General features: G+C 38.6%; 1 protein-coding gene across 2 annotated transcripts in view; it reads left to right on the forward strand.

Annotated features, from left to right (window-relative positions):
- LOC113064307 (cell adhesion molecule 1-like) overlaps window positions 1-21,830 on the forward strand; it is a 235,054-nt gene that overhangs the window by 164,082 nt on the left and 49,142 nt on the right. Inside the window, exon 2 of one of the 2 annotated variants that reach the window (XM_026235016.1) lies at window positions 14,828-14,842. The exons of the other annotated variant lie outside the window; for it this stretch is intronic. Coding sequence (XP_026090801.1) covers window positions 14,828-14,842 — 15 coding nt within the window. The remainder of the gene's footprint in view (window positions 1-14,827; window positions 14,843-21,830) is intronic. 2 annotated transcript variants of the gene reach the window in all.

The following is a 21,830-nucleotide window of genomic DNA, read 5'->3' on the forward strand; positions in this document are numbered from 1 at the left end:
AAATAGTCAGCCATTTTCAAAATTGATGGTAAAAAATAGCACCAAATCAGCATATCAGAATGATTTCTGAAGCACAGGAAAATTTAATAATTCAATAGTAAAAAGTTATTTTAAATTGTAATAATATTTCACAATATTAGTGTTTTATTGTATTTTTGATTAAATAAATGCAGCTTTGGTAAGCTTAAGAGACTTAGCCTAAAAATAAAATAAAATAAAATAAAAATTATAAATCTTACCAACTCTAAACTTTGGAATGTTAGTGTATATACAATAAACACAGAGGATTAATGAATGATGGGGGAAAAAAAGGTTTATGGTGCCTAACACAACTATGTTTTAGAAAAAATCTAAAGTTCCATTTATTTATTTGGAAATACTGATAAATTTTGCACAATAAGACCGGGAAATGTGTGGTAAGAAGGTATATGGGGTAAATTTTAGTTAGACTTTTAAGGGATTTGTACACTTTGATTTCAGTCACGATGTGTTTTAGTTTTACCACAAATGGAGTTGCTTTGTAGCAGCTGCATGTGTTAGCAGTGCTTTAGCCTGGAGGAGTGTTTGTACAGAATGGCATTTGGTGGGTAAAATAATGGCGGAAGATTAGCAATTCTGGCTGATTATAAACTCTCCCTCCCCTTCCCTACCTTGCTCTGTGGAATAGGTAGCAGGTGGTTGTGACAGGTGTGATGGAGGCTTCACTGAAAGACATTGAAATAGCAAACAAATTGGAGGAAGCATTTTGTGGGGTTTCCGGTGATTGGTGTCAGAGTTGATGGATGTTACCACCCTGGGATGCAATCCCAAGACCGTGTTTCCAAGGAGCCCAGGTGCGGAGTGGGGGGGGGGGGGTAGCAGGTGAGAGCTAGTGGAGAGAGACCAGAAAAGTGAGAATCAGAAAAGAAAAGAAGAAACCCTTGTAGAATATTCATGACTGTGAGACAAAGCTGCATTGTGGCCACATTGCTCCACTTATAGCGTATTTTGACACAAGGTTTTTAAAGCCAGGAAATGACTGTTATCCACACCAGCATGACCTTTATTGGGACAAATGGCCCGTGGTGCACTTGGGTATGTGTCAGCACCAGATAAAAGGAGATGACATTAGAAAAGATGATCTCTGGTCACTGCACTGATTTGTGGCAAGAGGAAGATGAAGCTGTTTTTCACCCTCTCGCTTTGTATTGAGACGAGAAGACGAGAGATGAAGTGTGAGAGAGGAAGAAATAAGAAGGAATGTCACTTCAGAGTTGGCTTATGTAAGCAATCCACAGCGTTGTCAAACACAGACACCTTATCAGTCACTTAGAGTTTACATTGCAACCTGCCAGATCCCTTCTAACTCTCCCCTATAGACTCCAGAAAGGAAACGCTGGAAAAATCCATACGGCTTGAGGCACAGTATATGGAAATCTTACAAAAAAGTCCTCTAACTGGTGCTGGCCCTCTCTACCAACAATCCCAAGACAAAAGACGCACTGAATCGCACAGTTTTTATCAACAGCTCTGATCTTAATACCTTTTGTAAGTTAAGCTTTAACTGGAAAAGCTGTTTGTTTGGTATTGATGTTCCCCCATAATCCAATTCCAAATGATACCCGGTCTCTTTCTGATTGAGAAATCACTGAGCTTGTTTTTTTTTTTTTCTGTCTCGTATTCCTCCAACCATTTTCCATTTCCTCAGCAACCTGCATTTCCTACCCATTCAGAGTTGGTGTGTGTTTTCCAATGGAGGCCGATGTAAATATGACAGCCCATGGAAATGGGATAGAGTGGCAAATTGAATTACAGAGCGGCATAATGTGCCAATATGGCAGATGCACACAGCCATGTCTGTGCGGACATCATTGATTAGTGGCACCTGTGTCTGCCGATTCTGTCTCCCAGACAAGAATGGATTGGCCCATGACATTTTTTTTTTGTGAGTATAAACCTTATGCCGCTCTAAATGGGCAACAGACCAATGCTCGTGTTATTGCCTTTGACAGCATGGATGAGCCACCCTGGTCTGCAGAGGCATGTGTGCAAACTGTCCACTCTTAATATTGCTTTACAAGGCAATGGAACCTGTCAACACTGACGCTCACGCCTGCCAGAATTTTACATCTAAACAGTGAGTTCTTGTTGCATCATTGCACCAGCAAGTGATGCAAAAGAAAAAAAAAAGTTTGTTCTACCCATATAGATGAGGCTGGCAAGGCCATGACATGGATTTAACATGACACAAATGCTAACACTTTGCAATAAGCTTCTAAATGGTAGCAATTAAACCATTAACATGAAATACTAACATAATATGAACTTCAACATTTAACTTTTTGAGTTGCAAAACGTGAACATTAACAGTTATAGTTTTATGAATAAACAATGAAAACAGTATATTTATAAACAAACTCAGATTAATATATTCTATAAAAAAATGTATTTATGTTGTTTAATGCATTAACTAATCTCAATGAAGTGTCCCTAGTTGAAAAGTACTCCCACAATGATCATTTTTTATGTTGTCATGTGGACCCAAATTATTATTATATATTATTACATCGGGAAAAATGTCTGTGTATCCCTACAAATAAACACTACATTAATTAAACAGAGATTCAGCTCAAAGCCACCATAAATATCCTCTAGACTGAGATTTGACTGGCATGCAATCCTTTCTCAAAGAACTCTAAACGATTTCTCTCATGCAACTAGCACAATCTTTTACCCTGTTTCCTTGGAATCCTTGCAGAAACCGTGTGTTCATAAGAGTTCAATTTTCAGAAGCTGTCCTCAGGCTGGGAGCACAATATTGTTGAAGAATCCTGCCTGTATAATAGCAATGAAGCAGCACTTCAGATGAAACCAGCAAGCAACCATCTCAGCCATGTGCACGGAATGATGGGATGCATAGTAGTGGGACTATTTGTTCACATGACTGGTTGAGTCTCAAGAGCAGTATATTTGTTCTTCAAAAGTCCCATTTCCATCTAAATAACAAAGCCATCATGTGATCCCAGCTCGATTCAATTGGAAAACTTCAGCTCCAATGTAACCTTTTCTCCTTAATAAGTTCATCAGCTAAATGTCAGTAGATTCATTGAAAACTTGGGGCGGTTTAAACAACAGCTGACTATTAATTTCTGTTGTTTCAGGCACCGACTCTAAATATGTTTGACAGCAATACTGCATAAGCAGTTCATCACACAATGTGGAAAGTTTGGGTCAAGTATCCAGATGCATGCTGTCGGGTTTCTACTTGGGATGCAACTACTGTATACCGTTAGCCCACGGTTCAATACATACCTTTTTTTTTTTTTTTTTGCAATTAGCCATTTAAACTTTTTTTAGGGAAAAATAGGATGGGTTGGCCATTATTGAGCGCTATAAACAGATGTAATTTTTGTTTAATTGATACTGGATGCCGGAGGGTGCCCTCACACCGAAACTTCACATATGCATCACAAAAGTAATACAACTGATGATGCTCCAGAAAATATCTAATATGGACAAAGGCATTTAGCTATCGCTGTAACTGAATAAATACAAAAAAAAGATAGAAGTGCTTGCATCTGATCAAACATGATTACAATAAACACACGTCTGCTAAATATATGGTTTATCTGTGTTCTTCAAGCTATCTTGTGTATTTTCATTATAATTAATTATATTTCTAGTCCATTGCTGATCAACATAGACTTTATTACAAGATAAAATATGTTTTATGCCTCATTCTGTGATAAGAAGCCACACCAGATCACAAAAGGAACAGATCAAACACTCGACTGATGTTGTGGAATAAAACATGTTATAAAGTTCTCTATTGTTGGACGACATTTTTAGAAACTTGTGTTGCTATTTTAAATGCATGTTATAAGTGTGGAGGCATTTCCTCATCAGGGCATGGACTCACATAAAATGTACAGAAATTAGTTAAATGCAAAACACGCAATACACAGGTGTGTATTGAACCATGGACGTCGTACCAAACGGTTCAATATAATATATTGAGAATTGTGGCATCCCTATTTTCTACCCCTACAAAATTGGGCTTTTAGCTCCTTTGCTTGCAGAAATCCTTTTAGGTAAATGTGTTTTAGCATCAAGTGCAGCAGAAGGAGATGAAGACCATCTGAGAGGATGATGAATGATGGCTATTGATGAAGCAGCTGCCCCTTTTCCAGCCAGCAATACACAACCTATCTCTCTCTCTCGCCCTTCTGAATGAGGGAAACAAATAGGAAAAATATAGCTCAAAACCTCAGGAAGGGATACTGTGTTGTCCCATCAGACAGTTTTAGTAATAGAAATGTAACAGATGCACTCTGGAGTTCAAAGGCACCACAGGTACCGTGATACCAAAACAGCAGTTTGTTTGAGGTAGTGCCAAAGGCTGGAGAAGATCTGCATTCAGAGCATCCTCCATTTTAATGTAAATTTCTCGCATTGTTGTTAATTATTTATGGGACTCTAAAAACAGTGCATTGTCAGCCTTTGGAGCCACTGCGTTCTTCTATGCTCTGTACGTGCTCCCTGCAGAGCTCTGAACTACTTATTTAAGTGCTATGGGAACCTAAGGCGATTTTAGAGGCAGCGCACACTGCCATCCCATCTGCATCACTGATTCCCAGGATGGAAAGGATGTCTGCGCAACCTTCCTAATGATCTTTTTTTGTTTTTCAATTAAACCGATGAACATATACTCGCTTTGTTTACAAATCAGTGAAGCAAGTCGCCTCGTACCCCAGCTTATTCCTCCCTTGCGCATGACATTTTGTAGACTATAGAATTTGTACAAATGCTTCATTACTTTTGGCACGCTATATTTTTCTACAGAGGATTTGAGTACTTGAGACGAGCAGAAACTCAATATGGGAATGTGTAAAGATGCACTTGCAGTGGAAAATAAGTGTACCCAGCATTTTGACGGGGCACGGTGGGAAAAACCCTTCCGTGTGTGCTTTGGAGCTGTGAGAATGTCCTCTTTTGCCTTGTCAGATACAGTGCAAACTTTCCTTCCTTCTTTCATCATGCCTGTGTTTATCCCACTGTACAGGAATGCACATATTTTCCTGACTGCATCGCTTATTCTTGCTCATGCAATCTCTGCAGATTTAATTACACGCTTTTCTAGACTCATATAAAAAGGGAGAGGTAGGAAAGCCAGTGATTGAGGAAGAGAGGCAGGGAAGGACAGACCGAGCAGATCCCTGGGGTCATGTATTTATGTCAGAGGAATGGAACCCTACTGTATAATGATTTGTGATGACCTTGCAAATGAGTGGATTATGCAGGGGTTGTCGGGAGCAACTGTGATGGGCCTGAGGCTAGGTATGGTTCTCTATATAGTCAAGTGCCCGACTGCATAGACCGGCCGTGAGAGAGGAACACACTTGCACTTTCTAGGGCATCTAGCCATGCGCATACTTTCAACTTTTCCACTACAGCTTACAGAAGGTTAGTGTGTTCCATCATACATAATGTGAGTCACAAAATAGGACTTTATATTGGCAACTACCTCACAATACGATACCACTCTAATAAGGGCACTTTTGGCTCAATAGACCTTATAATACAGTTCTCATAATCTCGTTAGCTAGTTAGTTAGTTAGTTAGTTAGCTACTTTGTTTGTTTATCGAAAGTTATAAAATCCCACCAAAGTAATATGTGCACCTATGGCTCAGTAAACCTTATAACACACGTTTCAGAATCTCACTAGTTACTAGTTATTAGTTTATCATTATAAAAAGTTATGAAGTCCCACCACTGTGTAATTTCTAAAATTATGTTAAACTGTGGCATTAAATGAAACATTCTGTCATATCTATTTTTGAATTAAACAGAAAAAAGGAATTGGCATTTTATGTATCCCAAATGCACACAAATAACTTTAAAAATCTATTTCAAAAAACATTTGAAATTTTGAAAGTTTTGGGGTGTTTCAGTGTAACCGCCCACTTTTATGATTAGCTAACATCCAATACCACCATTACAGTTTAAAAAAAATAGTTTACATTACCTACAGTTTGCGTTGGGTCCAGAACTGTTGGCACAGGCTGATCATTGAGAAGAGTATTTTGGCAAATCCTGCCTTTTTTCTCAAAACAGTCACTGGTGAAATGTACTAAACAAATTCATAAATTAGCACTGACTTGACTGGGACATTTGTTAAAAATAAACTAAATCCATTTTTATCAGGTGCCAGGATCCTTCGGCAACGTATACTAACATGTTCCTGTAGCTCAACTGTTAGAGCACTGCGCTGGGAAGCAAGCGCAAGTTTGGGGGTTCGATTCCCCGGGAACACATGATATGTAAAAATTGATAGCCTGAATGCACTGTAAGTCGCTTTGGATAAAAGCGTCTGCTAAATGCATAAATTTAATTTAATTTAATATTGTTTTTCCACAGCCAGGAACAGCACATCGTCTGCCTGGCATTGCTATCTTATTGTAAACAACTACTCCTTCAGACCCAGCGCGTGACAATGATGCAAAAATAGGTGTAGTTGTCTTACTCTGGAGGCGGTCATTTACAAACGACTGCTCCCCCGTGATGTCACTCTGCACTTAGGATCCAAACGAGACGTTTTCTGAGGGTTGTTAGATAAATGCTTTTTTTATTGATAATTAGGACATTTTAAGTTATGAAAATTGCAGTTTCTGATGAATAATTTTCTTCATAATTTTCGGCAACAACATTTTTGTTCACTGACAAAAACAAGACTATAATGAAATAAAACTCATTATAAATGACAAAAAGTCTATTGCCATTTTCATCAGTGAATAAAAACGAGACTTAAATATTGGGGAGGGACAATTTGGGAAGAAATCCAGTCAGATCTCATGTGTGGTTAGGAGGTTAGATGCGTACCTTTGAACATTTAAACTGCAACATAAGCTAGCATACACTTGCTGCGCAACGGTCTAGGATATGAATATCTGGGAGTAAGAGAAGAGCAGCCATATGGAAACATTTGAAAAGCACGATGATGCAAAAGAGAACACAATTCGGTCCGGTTTTCTGAGCGCGCAATATTCTGAAGTCTTTCGCTTTTCATGACTGGTATCAGTGCTTTGTGCTTTTACTCTGAAAATGTAATTCTGGCCACATTTTGCCCCAACCAATGTAGTATGGAGAAGTAGAAGCATGGTAAATGTGTGCACCACTGTGCCATGTCAAAACATCAGTCATTCCTCTGCAACTACTGAGAAAGGGAGTTTTTCGTCTGGTGAGCATCCCAGGGAGAGCCTGTCATATCTGTCAATGGTGCAGAATTCATGCTTCAGGTTAGTGTTCCCAGCCCAGGAGCAAATATGTGGCTAATGGCAGACTGGCGGCCTCGCTTTCTTTTGTGTAGGCTGATCCAGGGGATTAAAGCATCTGCCTGCCCTCCGCTCGCTGTAATGGCATTAGGGAATGGATATGCTTTAGTATTCTGTTAAAGAATATCTGATACGAGGGCCTGGCTGATTTAATTAAGTAAAAAGCTAGACCTGAGAGCAAGGGGGATAAACCAACAAAGGCAAACGCAGAATAAGGGAGACAGACAGGCTGAATTCTGTGTTTAGTCTGTCGGCAACCGAGCGTTGCCACTGTAGCATCAGAATATCGTGAGAATGTTTTAACTGTTAATCTCTATATCAAGCATTCATAATTTCACCAACAGTTCCCATCATTTGATCTTAACACTTTGATATCATGTCATAACCAGCCATGGCGAGCAGCAGGACATTTTGTCAGTTGTTTGGTTTGTTGATAGGTAGCTCCGTCCACAGTGGAATCTAGATTGACATAACTGTATGTTAAACAGTTATACAGGTTTGGTACAACATGGGGGGTGAGTAAATGTTGAGAATGTTCTTTTTTATGTGAACTTGAACCATATAGACTGTACATACTGTCATGCAGTCAGACTGTTTCGCTTGCTCACATTGGAGGAACCGTACAGTCTTATAGCAGAAAGCAGTACATTTCAAGTAAGTGGCAAAGATGGAGTGCATTTATAGAGACTTGGAAACCTTTAAAAAGCCATTTTCTCTCACATCAAGAAAGCATGATAGCAGCAAATTTCACATCTAACTGCAGCAACCCTAAAATGTGTCTCTTATTTCTGGCAAAGTGTAGGCCACAGAGACCAAAAAAAAAAAAAAAGACCTTGTCCTTGTCTGTTTTGGAGAAGCCAACATTTAAAATGTTTCCTTTTCATTTAGTATGTGTTGTGATTATAACCTTTTCTTTCCAGAACACCAACCATTCCATTCACTAATAACAGCCAAAAAGCCATTCAGTGTGCAATTCTGATTTAGTGTGGAATGGTCCTTTTTGTAAGTTAATTATATATTTGTTTTTGTTTTGGTTGAAGGACCCTTACTCAAATTATGTGACTGACATTCCAATAAAAAAATGTTGGCCATTTGTGAACAGCAGGAAGTAACACTGCTCACTGCTTTTGCTCGGTTCTCTTTAGCTAATTAGTGATGGAAGAGTCCATTCACTATTCATATTTGCAATATTTCCATTTCTACTGCAATGTATCATTGTGGGGGACTATTTGGACACATTTCCTATCAAAACAGGAATGTTTCAAACAGCTTGTCTCTTTTTAAAAGAAATCACCAATATGACCAAGTTACTTCACATTTGGTTGCATTTGGTTGGGTGAATATTTGTGTCATGCATCATGAGTATTCGTTAATACTTTTGGTCTGTTTGAGTACACTAGCATATAGATGGCCTCAGAGTTTTGTTGTGATTGCATGGGGTCCTTGGTAAATGGAGTGACAGAAGTTTTGAGGGGTCACTTTACCTCAGGTGAAGAATCCCACAGAGAAATGCTCTGAGATTGAAGAGCTGCTGCATGTACTATCAGATAGCAATTACTACAGATCTGTGCCTCTCATTCAAAATTAATGGTAGCTTTCCCTTTCTGGTCTCTAGGTCTCGTCAGTGACCACCCCAACTGTCCCTTTGCTGTATCAGTTCTCTGTCTCGCCCCCGTTCTCTCCCCAAACACCTGATGGCTTTCGTCTGAAGCTTTTTTCACAGACTGGCTGTAACATTCAGATCTGCTTTCCAATATCTAATAGTGGCATTGTTGGTATTTAGGTCTTATCATTGTCCACCTCCTTTTTCTATTCGGTCATTTTGACAAAAGTATGGCAAATGTAAATGTCACCCCTTTTCAAGGATTTCTAATCAGATTCCGATTGTCTAAAAAAAAAGATAACATCACAATCCTTGTGGCCTCCTGGTGTGTGGCATAGAGGTGTTCAATTGGTCTCTCTGGCATGCTGTTCAGAAAGACATGGATGTGAAGGTCAATCTGTGTGTTGTGTGGACCGTGCTAGGCCACACAACCCTGCCCTTTCCATCAAATCCCTTTTGAGATGAAAATATGACTCTGCTCTCCTAACCTTTTAATTACATGAAGGCTCAGCAGGTCAGGCTGGAAGCTGCATATCTGTGAGTATGTACATCTGCTCAAAGCACTCCGTCAGTGCTCTGAATGTCTAAACATCCATGGCCTGTTGACATGTCAACTCCTGAAAGACATATCCTGGTTTGCCATTCATTAGGATTGACTAGTTGTCAAACAACCGATTGTTTTCTGTGTTATGTACTTAAGTTTATGAAAACATTTTATTGAATGTTTTTGAAAGAAGTCTTTTGGTTAATGGTCATTGTGATAGATTGAAATATTTGATATTATTGAAATATATATCATTATAATGTGAACCCAAATGTGTTTTTTTGGTCATTTGTTTTAGTGAGCTTATCAAATCACTGCCACTGAATAGTTATTGTTGTTGTTATTGTTGTATAAAAAATGTAATAACACAAGAAACAAATAAATTAGTTTTTTAAAAATGTTAATTAATATATATATATATATATATATATATATATATATATATATATATAAGAAGTATCTTTAATTTAATGCTTTATTTCTGAATAACATTTCAGTATTTAAAAAAATATTGTATTGAAAGGTAGTGTAATGAATTAATGTTCTTTTACAAAATACTTACTTATGCTAAATCATATATTTGGAAACGTTAATAATAGTTGCAGTTGTTGTTTGGGGTCATATTTTTTATATAGAATTTCTATTTTTATTTACTTGTACATTTTTTAATTAGTGTGCTGTGGTTTATGTGTCAATTTTGAAATGTAGTTTTGCTCATCCTTTACTCACACCGTGGCAGTGCTGACCAGCATGAAAAATCAGCGGGGTCGTTTTTAAAGAATTTTGGAAAATATCAAACTGTTCATGTCAGGTTAGCTGGCACACATTTCTGGCTCCCCACATTGAATCTTCTCGTGAATGTTCTGTGTAATGTCAGAAATCAGTGCTGGATTCCCCAAAGCAGAAGGAAATTAATCTGTGAAAACAGACCTGTGCTGGATCTCGAATTAGAAAATATTGGGGATATAATTCCTTTATTTGCCTAGTGAGCCTCACTCTTCTGAAGAAGTTATAAGTGTCCCCAAAGTTTGAGGAAACCTCAAAAGTCACTTCAAAGTCAGAGGCGGATGGCTGGATTGGATCCGCCAGATGTGACCTCTCCCTCTGGCTCCTGCAAGGTGGTTTTAGGACACTGGAGTGTCTATTCCCATCAGCGAGGCTTATCAGAGTGGCAGCAGTGGTGTCTAATCACCGCCCAGCAGACAGACAATAAATCCCTCCCTATTATGGCTCAGGTACACACATGCTTCAATCCTCTCTGACTAAAGCAGCCTGATAGGACAAAGACTTGATCCTTGGAAACACTTGCACTTTGTCACTAACTTTGAAGTCCATGAATCTGATGGTTTTTTGTCTAGTGACATTTTTAGCTGGAAAAAGATTTTCTCTTTGTTCACATTCGCAGATTACCGACAATTGTTCTTTAAAGCGACCACTTATCATGTTTAATTTAATACTTCACAAGGTTTTGATGAGGACGATGATTTTTTGGAAACCTGTGTGTGAGGCAGCTGGCCAGAAGTGAGTTGCAGTGTAAGGTCATGTCTCAAATCCACCAGTTTGGCCTAATGATGGTTTTAATTAGATAAATTATTATTAAATATATATAATATAATGAAATGTATCAATATTATATCTATTATTATATTATTATTATTAGTGGTTGTTTTAGATAAACTGTTTATTTATTTGAGTGCTTAGGACTGCCTTAAAAGAAAATTGATCATTATTATGAATATAATGCACCACCACAATAAATAAATAATATTTATTATTTATTTTCTAATTTAGAATTTAAATAAATTGTTGAATTCATTGTTTGTAAGTTGCTTTGGATAAAAGTGTAGAAATTACCAAAGATATATTATACTTAATTACATTTTTATATAATATAATATAATGTTTTTTGAGATGTCTAAATGAATATCTTTTTCTGTAGCAATAGATTTCCAGTTATAACTGCATATTTTTTAAACATGCCTTGCTTTCAGGCTTTTGGCTATGTGAAGTGCTCTCGGGTTGGTGTGCAGGTAAAGTGAGACACAAGGGTTCATTAATGCAGCTCATGCATGCTGACCCCAAAGTTAATGTCCCTATCATTTTGGAGTAGGAAGCGTCTCTCAAGTGGGTTAACTCATGTTTAATGCATTGCACTGGTCAGAGATTTTAACCTCACCTGAAGTGAAGGGGAGAGAGTGTGACACAGACTGGGTGGTCCCTTAGCTCACCCGGTCAGGGGCCAAGCCAATCCTATGGCTAAAACGCCAATGTTGAGTTATTCTGATGGCTGACATTTACTTAACATGGATAACCCTATTTGTGAGGCCTATGTTCCAGTGGTCCAAATTCAAGGGTGGCTCCGGTCCCCTGTGGCTCTCAACTAAATCATGTGACAAATCCTAAAGAAGGCACACAGTATTCTCTACAAATCTACTCTACGAAAAAAGACCTGCAATTTAGAACAGGGTAGTTTCCAACCATAGCCAACGTTGTCTTGATTAAGGAATCCTGGTGGGCACAAGCTTGTTTTATAGGTCTATGCAAAGCTCTGTGAGGTATATTTAGATCTAGCCTCAAGGGTCTTGTTGTAAGCGGCTGGGTTTGAAGAGTTTTGTTTGGTACTGAGGGATGATTTATGCCATGGTCACCCATGGATATTTGCACAGATTTCTGTGTACTTCTCTAATGTTGTTTAAATTCAATTGACATGCAGACGCCCTGAGCAAAGCTGAGGCACAAATATCCATCTTCAATGGCTTTGCGTTGAGTCCCAGAAGAGGAATGCTAATTAGCACATTAGCTAAGATGAAAATTTGGTGAAAATGCTAATAAGAAAATTGTTTTTCTAATCAGACTCTGACTCATAGCAGTTTCATAAAGCCATGTCGGCTCTAAGTGCTTTATAAAACTGTTTTGCGGGTACCAGAGGCGGTGCATTAGCTAAGCCTCTGATTTGGGGCCTTAGCTGCAGATACAGTAGATGAGCTCAAGACCAGGTGCTGTTGACATTTTGCAATTAATTGAGTTCCACAGCATGCCATGTCAAGCAATGAACGAGTTAAAGTAATGTTTCGCAGGGCCATGATGATGAATTTCTCCCTCGATTGTTTCTTATTGTTATATTCATGAGGATTTTGCTGTTTTTAATGGCTGCTCAAGATGAAGTGGACAGTCAGTTTAAAGTTTGTTTGTATCAGCCATGTTCCAAAACTCCTAAACATGATTGATTTTATTTATTTATTATTTATTTATTAATTTAGTTTCATTATTTTAAAAAAAAATTTGATTTGATTCTCATTCACAAGCTTGCGATTCGATTCAATTACTAATTCGATTCGATTCAATATTGATTCTTTTGAATATGCATGCATGCCATATTTCTGTTGGTAGCCTACTACTGTACATCACTATAAAGTTGAAGGTTAAAATGTACTGATTTGTTAAAATTACACTTAATTACATTTTTTAAATAATAAACTAACATGTTTATCGTCACCGAATTCTTTTTGCTGAGGTAAATGTTACGTTACGTGACATTGTTTACAAGATGTTATATTGATGTCTTTGTGCGGCTGAAACACTGATTGAGCGATTACAAGAGACAGGATATGGATTGTAAAGTTGTACTCTTTCTTTTAAAGGTGCAATGTGTAATATTTACAACAATCTATTTACAGAAATGCAATATAATATAAATAACTATGTTTTCAGAGGTGTATAAAGACCTTTCTTAATGAACCGTTATGTTTTTATTACCTTAGATGAGCTAATTCTAGCTACATACACCACGGGTCTCCTTACATGGAAGTCGCCACCATATTTCTACAGTAACCTTAAATGGACAAACTATAGAGCACGTTTCGTCACTTTTTTATTCTTGCAAAGTATATTAACATTTGCAATAACATAAATTTCTTGAATAATTAAGTACATATAATTCCTTGATTTACCTTTGTTAAGAAATCTCATTGCTCTCTGTTGCCTTTACAGGCGACATCTTTACATGTCGGCCACTGTAGCTTCTCTAAAGGGAGGGGTGAGTGGGGGACTGAGCTCTGGTTGACGCTAAAATTTACACAGTGCACCTTTAACTTACCTTTGGATTTTTAGTGAAGTTTATTATGTGCTGAAACTGGTATTAATTTGGAGATGATTAGCTCATGTGCACTACTACAGTGATCTGTCACTCCAGATTAAACAGCCCCAAAACATTTATTGTTTGAATACTGCAATACAATAGAGGTCATTTGAAATCTAAGACTTTGTACTAAAGCACAATGCTTATTGCGATATATTGGATGGGAAGTGCCCTTCAGTGTTCTGTCCATTAACTGAAAACAGGCTCGACTGTTGGGATTTAAAGCTGCAGTAGGGAACTTTTGTAAAAATATATTTTTTACATATTTGTTAAACCTGTCATTATGTCCTGACAGTAGAATATGAGACATATAATCTGTGAAAGCTCCTCTGGCTCCTCCCAGTGGTCCTATTGTCATTTGCAGAAAGCCATCCGCTCCCGGTAAAAAACAACCAATCAGAGCTGCGGTCCATAACTTTGTTTGTGTTCAAAATGTAGAAAAATGAACATAATAAGAGAGTACACCATGAATCCATTTTCCAAACCGTGTTTTTAGCCTGTCCTGAATCACTAGGGTGCACCTATAATAAGTGTTTATATTCAGACTATTTTAGATTGCTTCGGGGGTACTGCGGCGGAGTAACCCAGTACCTTTGTGATTCTTCATAGACATAAACAGAGAGAAGTAGTTCCGGCTACGATGTTCTTCCGCAAGACGCAAGCAGTTCTGTTTATTAACCGCTAGAGCGTCAAAAGTTCCCTACCGCAGCTTTAAGAATCAATATTGTTCCGTAAAAAGGAAATCTGATCAAAGCAGTACTATGTAACTTTTGGCGCTCTAGTGGTTAATAAACAGAACTGCACGCATCCCGCGGAAGAACATTTTAACCGGAGCCACTTCTCTAAGTTTATGTCTATGGCGTTTCACCACAGCAGTGATGACCCGACCAGGCTACAATAGTCCAAACATAAGCACTTATTATAAGTGTACCGTAGTGATTCAGGATAGGACAAGAACGTGATTTTGAAGATGAATTCATGATGTACTCTATCATTATATACATTTAGCAAATTTTGAATACAGAAAAGTTACATACTGATGCTTTAATATTGAGTTCTCAATATTTTTTACCCAGCCCTATTATATTACATTATAAAAACTTTTTTTTCCTTTCTTTTTTTGTCATTTTTAAATGTGTTGTTTTTCTTTCCTCTGCATAAAACTGTGGGTCGTTTCTTGGTAAATAGAATTCCTACTAATTATTTTCTTTTTTTCTCCCCTTTCACACAGGAGCTGCTCAGTTTCCCAGGTATGGCTTCCCTTTTACCTCTTGTGTTCGTGTGTTGTGTTTTTTTTTTTTTTTTTTTTCATTCCCATTTCCCAAATAGCTTGTCCTTTACAGCTAGCAGTGCTGGTCATAACCAAACCATCTCGCCTTTCTTCAGGCTTTCCTCCTCTGACTACTTCTCTCTCTACCTCCACCGGTGCAGGTGCTGTACAGTATCTCTCCAGCACTCCATATTTTTCTTCCCTTCTAACATCATTCGTCTCTCACCTTTCAGGACAGAAATTATGCCTCGTTCTCTCTGGTGTCTCATCCAATGAATTTCTCCATTTTCACAGAGAACATTTACTCCAGATATGCAATCATTTCTTCTTCAAACGTGGGGAATGTGTTTTGAAGGAGGACGGTAAAATAAGTCATTTGGTAAACCATACTCAAACTCTCCACTCTATCAATGTCTCGCCAGCGCCTCTCAGGTCTTCCTCATTTCATTTCTTACCATTTTTTTTTTTTTGACCCATTGAAGTCAAGCATGGGTTCAAGATACGAGAATATTTTATATTTTTACTTTTATACTGTGTAAAGGACATTATATTACTAGTGGTAGGTTTATTTTAGAGAGGTTGCACACAAATGCACCATAAAAGCTCATAGTGATAAAATAATATGATGTTTGTAAAGTATGTTCCATCCATTGCAACAAGTATGAATTCCTTTTCTTTGATAAGTATCTGCTTGTACTTCTAGCCTTTTCATTTGTGTCGATTGGAAGTTTGAAATAGATATAATGCACACTATAATTAATTGATGAATGTTTCATGACTTTTTAATTACCTTAACAAAACTCCAAGAACATTCTGTTTTGACAGACACATAGAGGTTTAATTGCATATTGAATATGGTTTAATTACGTTGTAAATAGGAATGTGTGATATTCTAGTGACTATATTGGTATCAGCTAGTTAGCAGTGTTTTATAAGCACTGTTGATTTATAATTTCAGCCTCATTATTTGTCATTGGGCATACTATAAAAATAATTATTGGCTATTGTGTTATCAAGAGTTTCTATGTTGGTTCTTTCTTAATCTGAAGTCATTAAAGATGTTCACAGACGCCCTTATTTTTCCACCACTATATCGCCCCTGTCCTAATGTACTCTCTTCAGCACAGAGGGAGGAATGATGGTTCTTTTTGAGTGTCAGGCGGCAGGCCACATTAGAACAGAAAACTAGACACCCGCCCAGCTCTGGACCTGAAGTGGGGAGATGATTCAGACAGACAGTATTACGGCCAGCAAATGTAGCCCACACTCCAGCAGCCCTTTACGATTAAAGCACCTTCTCTATCAGTCTATCAGCCCAAACACGCTGAGGCACAGGAGAAATGCTTCCTCTTTCAGACACACACACACACTGCACTTGGCAAATGCACTGCATTTTTTTGCCTTGCGTTTCAGTTATTAATCGAAGCCAAGGTATTTGTATGGGAATAAATTAGAAGTGAGCTGAAGAAGAAACTCCCAAGGGTGACTGGATGAATCCCAGTCCTTGTTAAAGACCCCAGTCCTTCATGGCCTTCTGCATGGTTTATTCTGCATTCTCTCTCTCTCTCTCTCTCTTTCTCTCTCTCTATCTCACTCGCCCTCTTTCTCCTCCAACTCTGCTTGTAAACAGAACGCTCTTTTGCCAAAGAGACACAGTCGCCATTAATACTGAATAGAGGACTGTGCTGATGATGCTCCTATTATTGTGTTAGCTGGCTCTTGTGAAATTGCTGTGAAGTGATCCAGAAGATCTGTGATAGATAAACACATTAGCACAAAGCAACAAAAATATAACATAACAGTGATGTTTCCAAGGTTTTGCCTCTACCTTACTTTAACAACCCACGAAGCACATTAAGTGTAAAAATGCACAATGTCAGTGCATGTGGATAGATAGATAGATAGATAGATAGATAGATAGATAGATAGATAGATAGATAGATAGATAGATAGATAGATAGATAGATAGATCGTTTAATTCTTTTATGCTCATCAAGGCTGCATTTATTTGATCAAAAATACAGAAAAAAACTGTAATTTTGCAAAATGTTATTACAATATAAAATCATTTTCAGGATTCTTTGATGAATAAAAAGTTAAAAAGAACAGCATTTATTCAAAAATTAAATATTTTGTGACAATAGTAATCTTTGCAATCACTTCTTAACAATTTAACAGATCGTTGCTGAATAAATGATTTCTGAAGGGTCAGGTGACACTGAACACTGGAGTAATAATGCTGAAAATTAAGCTTTGCATCACAGGAAAAACATCATAATCATACATCATAATAATGTTTCACAATATTATTTTTTTCCTGTATTGTTGATCAAACAAATGCCACTTTGATGAGCATAAGAAACTCCTGTAAAAAAACATTAGAAATCCTTCTGATCCCAAAGTTATGACCGATAGTGTATATAGGCATCCTCAAAGATAACAAGCATGAACTCAAAGTGAATTCTCCCATTTGTGATTTCATTTGACTTTAATGTTAGCTGCTATGGGAAAGCAAAGCTCTTCATCTCTGTCTTCCGCTCTGTGTCTGTGCTGCCTCCTCTGACCTCAAGGACGTGGTTCTGCCACACGGACTCCTTGTTCTGCATCTTTGGCTGTGATGTCATCTTAGTGAATGCATGTGAGGATTTTATTTATTTATTTATTTTTAATCTGTGGCGATCGATAATGGAAAATGGAGGCAGAGGGTAGTTAATCTCCTGCCGCCTGCATGGGGATTCTTATCCTTGTGTGCACAGACTTTGACTAGATCAGGACGCCCGCTTGGAGACAATGCAAAATACACACCAAACTGCCCGCGCAATCTCAGCTCAAGGATGTCGTATTTAGATGAATGGTGAGGAGAGGCCATGTGACTCCGGCACAGCTCACTGATTTCAGAGTGAGGGACAGGTGCTGAAGGTCCTCATGGTGCACCATCATGCTGAGACGAGGAATGCTGGGATGGGAAAAGAGAGAGAGAGAGAGGGCAGGGCAGGTCTGTGATTCTCTTACCTGCTTTCTTTTGGTTTTTATCCCTTCTTTCATCTCTTTCTCTCTGGTCTTTTGTTTATCTGGTCTTCTTATGGCCCTTTTCAACCAATATGATAGAATTATGTCCATTTCAAGTAAAGTTTTCAAAGCAAGTCTAGCAGGGTTGACATAGAAGTAGATCACTCATATTATAAGCCTATTAAATGGTAAACATCTGAAATTAAGATGTTTGCTTTTTTTAAGCACAACCATTTTGGACAGCAGCGTCTGCCACTTTATTTCCACTGTCCATATAAAAAAATTACATTAGCATTTTTTTGAATGTTTTTGAAACTCTCTTGTGGTCTTTAAAGTTGCATTTAATTTTATCACAAATCCAGTAAAAACTGTAATATTGTGAAGTAATATAAAAGTAAAAAATAACTTATATTCTAATATATTTAAAATGCAATTTATTCCTGTGATTAAATCTTTGAATTATTTGCTGATTAGAAAGTTAAAAAGAACAACATATATCTGAAACCAAAATCTTTTGTAACATTTATATGTAACTTTGGTCTTTTTGATCATTTTAACACATCCTTGCTGAATAAGAAATAGTTTATATAAATAAAAATGATAATACATTTTTATTGACCCTGAACTACAAATATCATTTATGAATTGCTATCCATGGATTGTATTTACTCTCTTATAATATTTAAAATATTAAACTATTTATATATGCAATTATAAATATTAATAATTATGATATTTGTATTGTTGTTGTGTAAATATTATTTGTCTTAATATTTAAGATTTAGTTTTTATATAAGTGACACTGGACCACAAAACCAGACATAAGTCGCTGGGGTTTATTTTTAACAATAGCCAAAAAAGCATTGTATGGATCAAAACTGATTTTTCTCTTATGCCAAAAATCATTAGGATATTAAGTAAAGATCGTGTTCCATGAAGATATTTTGTAAATTTTCTACCGTAAATACATCAAAACTTAATTTTTGATTAGTAATATGCATAGCTAAGAATTCAGTTGGACAACTTTAAAGGTGATTTTCTCAGTATTTCGATTTTTTTGCACCCTCAGATTCCAGATTTCGACCAAATATTGTCCGATCATAATTTTGAAAAATTAACACTTAAGACTGTTTTAAGTGGTCCAGGGTCGCATATATGATATTTAAGAAACATAGAAATATAATATAGTTTCATTAAATATTTTTAAATAGTGCATCAAGTTGGCTTTTCATATGAAGACACTAAAGTTTTTTTTTTTTTTTTTTTTTTTTTTTTGTGGACAGCTTATGTTCCAGCAGTCAGTTATATAATCATTTTCACTAGCAGCATTTTGGTGGAAAATTGGTATTTGTTTAACCATTGCCGTTGAGACTCAGTCACTGCGGCAGAAGTCCTTTCTTCCTCTTCCTCTGCTGAGAGAGATTTCCAAATGAGCGAGCAGGGGTGGCAAGGCCTCTGGTGCTGCGCCTGGCCCCTGTCGGCTCTCTGACGCATTAATCATCAGGCTGCCGTCCATCCCTTCCCACATGCCACATTCCACTGCTGCTCCCATCCAACCAGCATTTTACCCTTCATTAGCACTAGTATCATCACAATTTACTAATCCATACGTTTGTGTGAATGCTTCACGGCTGCGCAGCATACTAAGAGAGTGGGAGGGGGTCTTTGTGGCTGAGGGGCTTGCTGAGCCTTTGAGGGAAATTGCTCCCGGTTTGTTCTAAAGAGAAAGCAGCAGAAGTTTGCTTTGCACGTGCCGTCTCAAACCCTGCTTGTCAAACAAGCAGATATTGTTCGTAATTAAACACAACAAAGCTGGGGAACTCTCATGGGTTCATCAATGGAACATATAACAACTATAATACTTGCATTAAATGTGTTCTCCTTTGATGCTTTAGGCTGATTGTACAGCTGCACTAAAATGGAATTATTTGTTGTTTTTACATAGTAATACTCTGGGATATATCATTTTAAATGTAAAATAAATAAAAAAATAGTTTTTTTTTTCTTTTTTATTATTAGTTAATCCTTCAATAAAGCAAAATATCCCTTAACCCCCTGGAGTCTAAGGGTATTTTTGGGACCTGGAGAAGTTTTGTCATGCCCTGATATTTGTGCTTTTTTACATTTCTTATAAACATCTAAATGGCCTAAAGTCTAATCTCACTGTAATCAGCACAAACTGGGCTATAATAATATGTGAGCAGTATTTAAAAAAAAATGTCTCTAGGTTACGTATGTAACCCTAGTTCCTTGAGGGAACGAGACGCTGCGTCAAATGAGCTTAGGGGAACGCGCCCAGCATGAGCGACTCTGAATATTGTGTGTAATCAGTCCGATGGAAGAGCGTGACATCACAGGCGGGGTGACGTAAGCGACCAGGAAGCTATAAAAGCACGTGCCACGCAGCTGGCATCAGCTTCGACTACCAGCAAGTGCCGGCAGGGGTGCCAGGGGTATGGCTCAGAGACGCAGCGTCTCGTTCCCTCAAGGAACTAGGGTTACATACGTAACCTAGAGATGTACCTCTTCAGGAACTCGAGTGGTGTCAAATGCGCTTTGGGGAACGAGTACCAATGCTCTGTGGACGTATGCGTCTAGCGCTGGAACTGGACGCATACAATTTAGCTTTGCTTGGTCGGGCTCCCGAAAGGGAGGAGGACAGAAGGCCTGCAGCACTACAGGTTGTGGTATAACAGAGGGAACCTTGGGAACGGGGGTTTGCACATTGCCTCTAACACCACAACCAAGTCCCACGGGGGAATACGGGACCGTACTGGAGGTCTCAGCCTCAGCGCACTGCAGAGGAAAGTGTAACTAGGGGGTATCTTCCCAGAGACTGGCCATCGAGAAGGGCGTGGTAGGCTGCAATGGCCGCCACGTAAACCTTCAGTGTGGGGTGGGTCAACCCTGCAGAGAGCCTAGCCTGTAGAAACTCCAGAACTGTAGCAACTGGGCAGTTTGCTGGGTCTAACTTGCGGTCTCTGCACCATGAGGTGAAGAGTTACACCTCAGGGCGTACACTTTCCTCATTGAGGGAGCTCTGGATTGGAGGAGGGCCTCAACAACCCCAGTTGAAAGACCAGCTGCTAACAGTTGATCGGTATCTCCCACGGAGAGCCGTCGAGGAGCAAGACTAGATCTGAGATCCACACTCGGCCTGGCCAGAACTAGGCTACTAATAACAGGCAGACCCCGTCCCGGCGTACTCTCGCCAGAACTCCCGGAAGCAGAGCAATAGGGGGAAAGGTGTACAGACGAAGCCTCGGCCAGGTCTGTACCATAGCGTCCAGTCCCAGAGGAGCTGGATGAACTAGAGATAACCTAAGGGGACATTGTGATGTCTCTTGAGTCGCAAATAGGTCTACTTGAGCCCTGCCAAATACTCTCCATATCTGCTTCACCACCTCTGGGTGAAGTGTCCATTCCCATTTCATTCTCCATTTCCCATTCAGTATGTCTGTTCCCATATTTAGTGTCCCAGGAATATATACTGCTCTTAATGAGAGGAGTTTGCTCTGGGACCTCACCAGGATCTGGTGCGCCAGCTTGTACAAAGGGCGCGAACGCAGACCTCCCTGGTGGTTGATGTAAGAGACCACCGATGTGTTGTCGGTGCGCACCAACACATGGTGACCCCTTTGGTCTGGGAGGAAGTGCTTCAGTGCACGATAAACTGCTAGCATTTCTAGACAATTGATATGCCATGTTAGATGGCTACCTTCCTTCCACATGTCTAAGGCACGGAGGCAGCGCCGCGTGACCTTGATAGTGCGAAGTAGATTGTCCCTCTGGGAAAATCCCTTGGTCTTGACCCACCACTGTAAGGGTCTCATGTACAGCAGGCCAAGAGGTATCACGTTGGATGCAGCTGCCATCAGACCCAACAATCTCTGAAATTGTTTGACAGTAAGTGGCTGGCCTTCTGTGACTCTCTCGACTGAGATGAGGTTCGACT

This window comes from Carassius auratus, chromosome 46, assembly GCF_003368295.1.
Source record: "Carassius auratus strain Wakin chromosome 46, ASM336829v1, whole genome shotgun sequence".
NCBI classification, from domain to species: domain Eukaryota; kingdom Metazoa; phylum Chordata; class Actinopteri; order Cypriniformes; family Cyprinidae; genus Carassius; species Carassius auratus.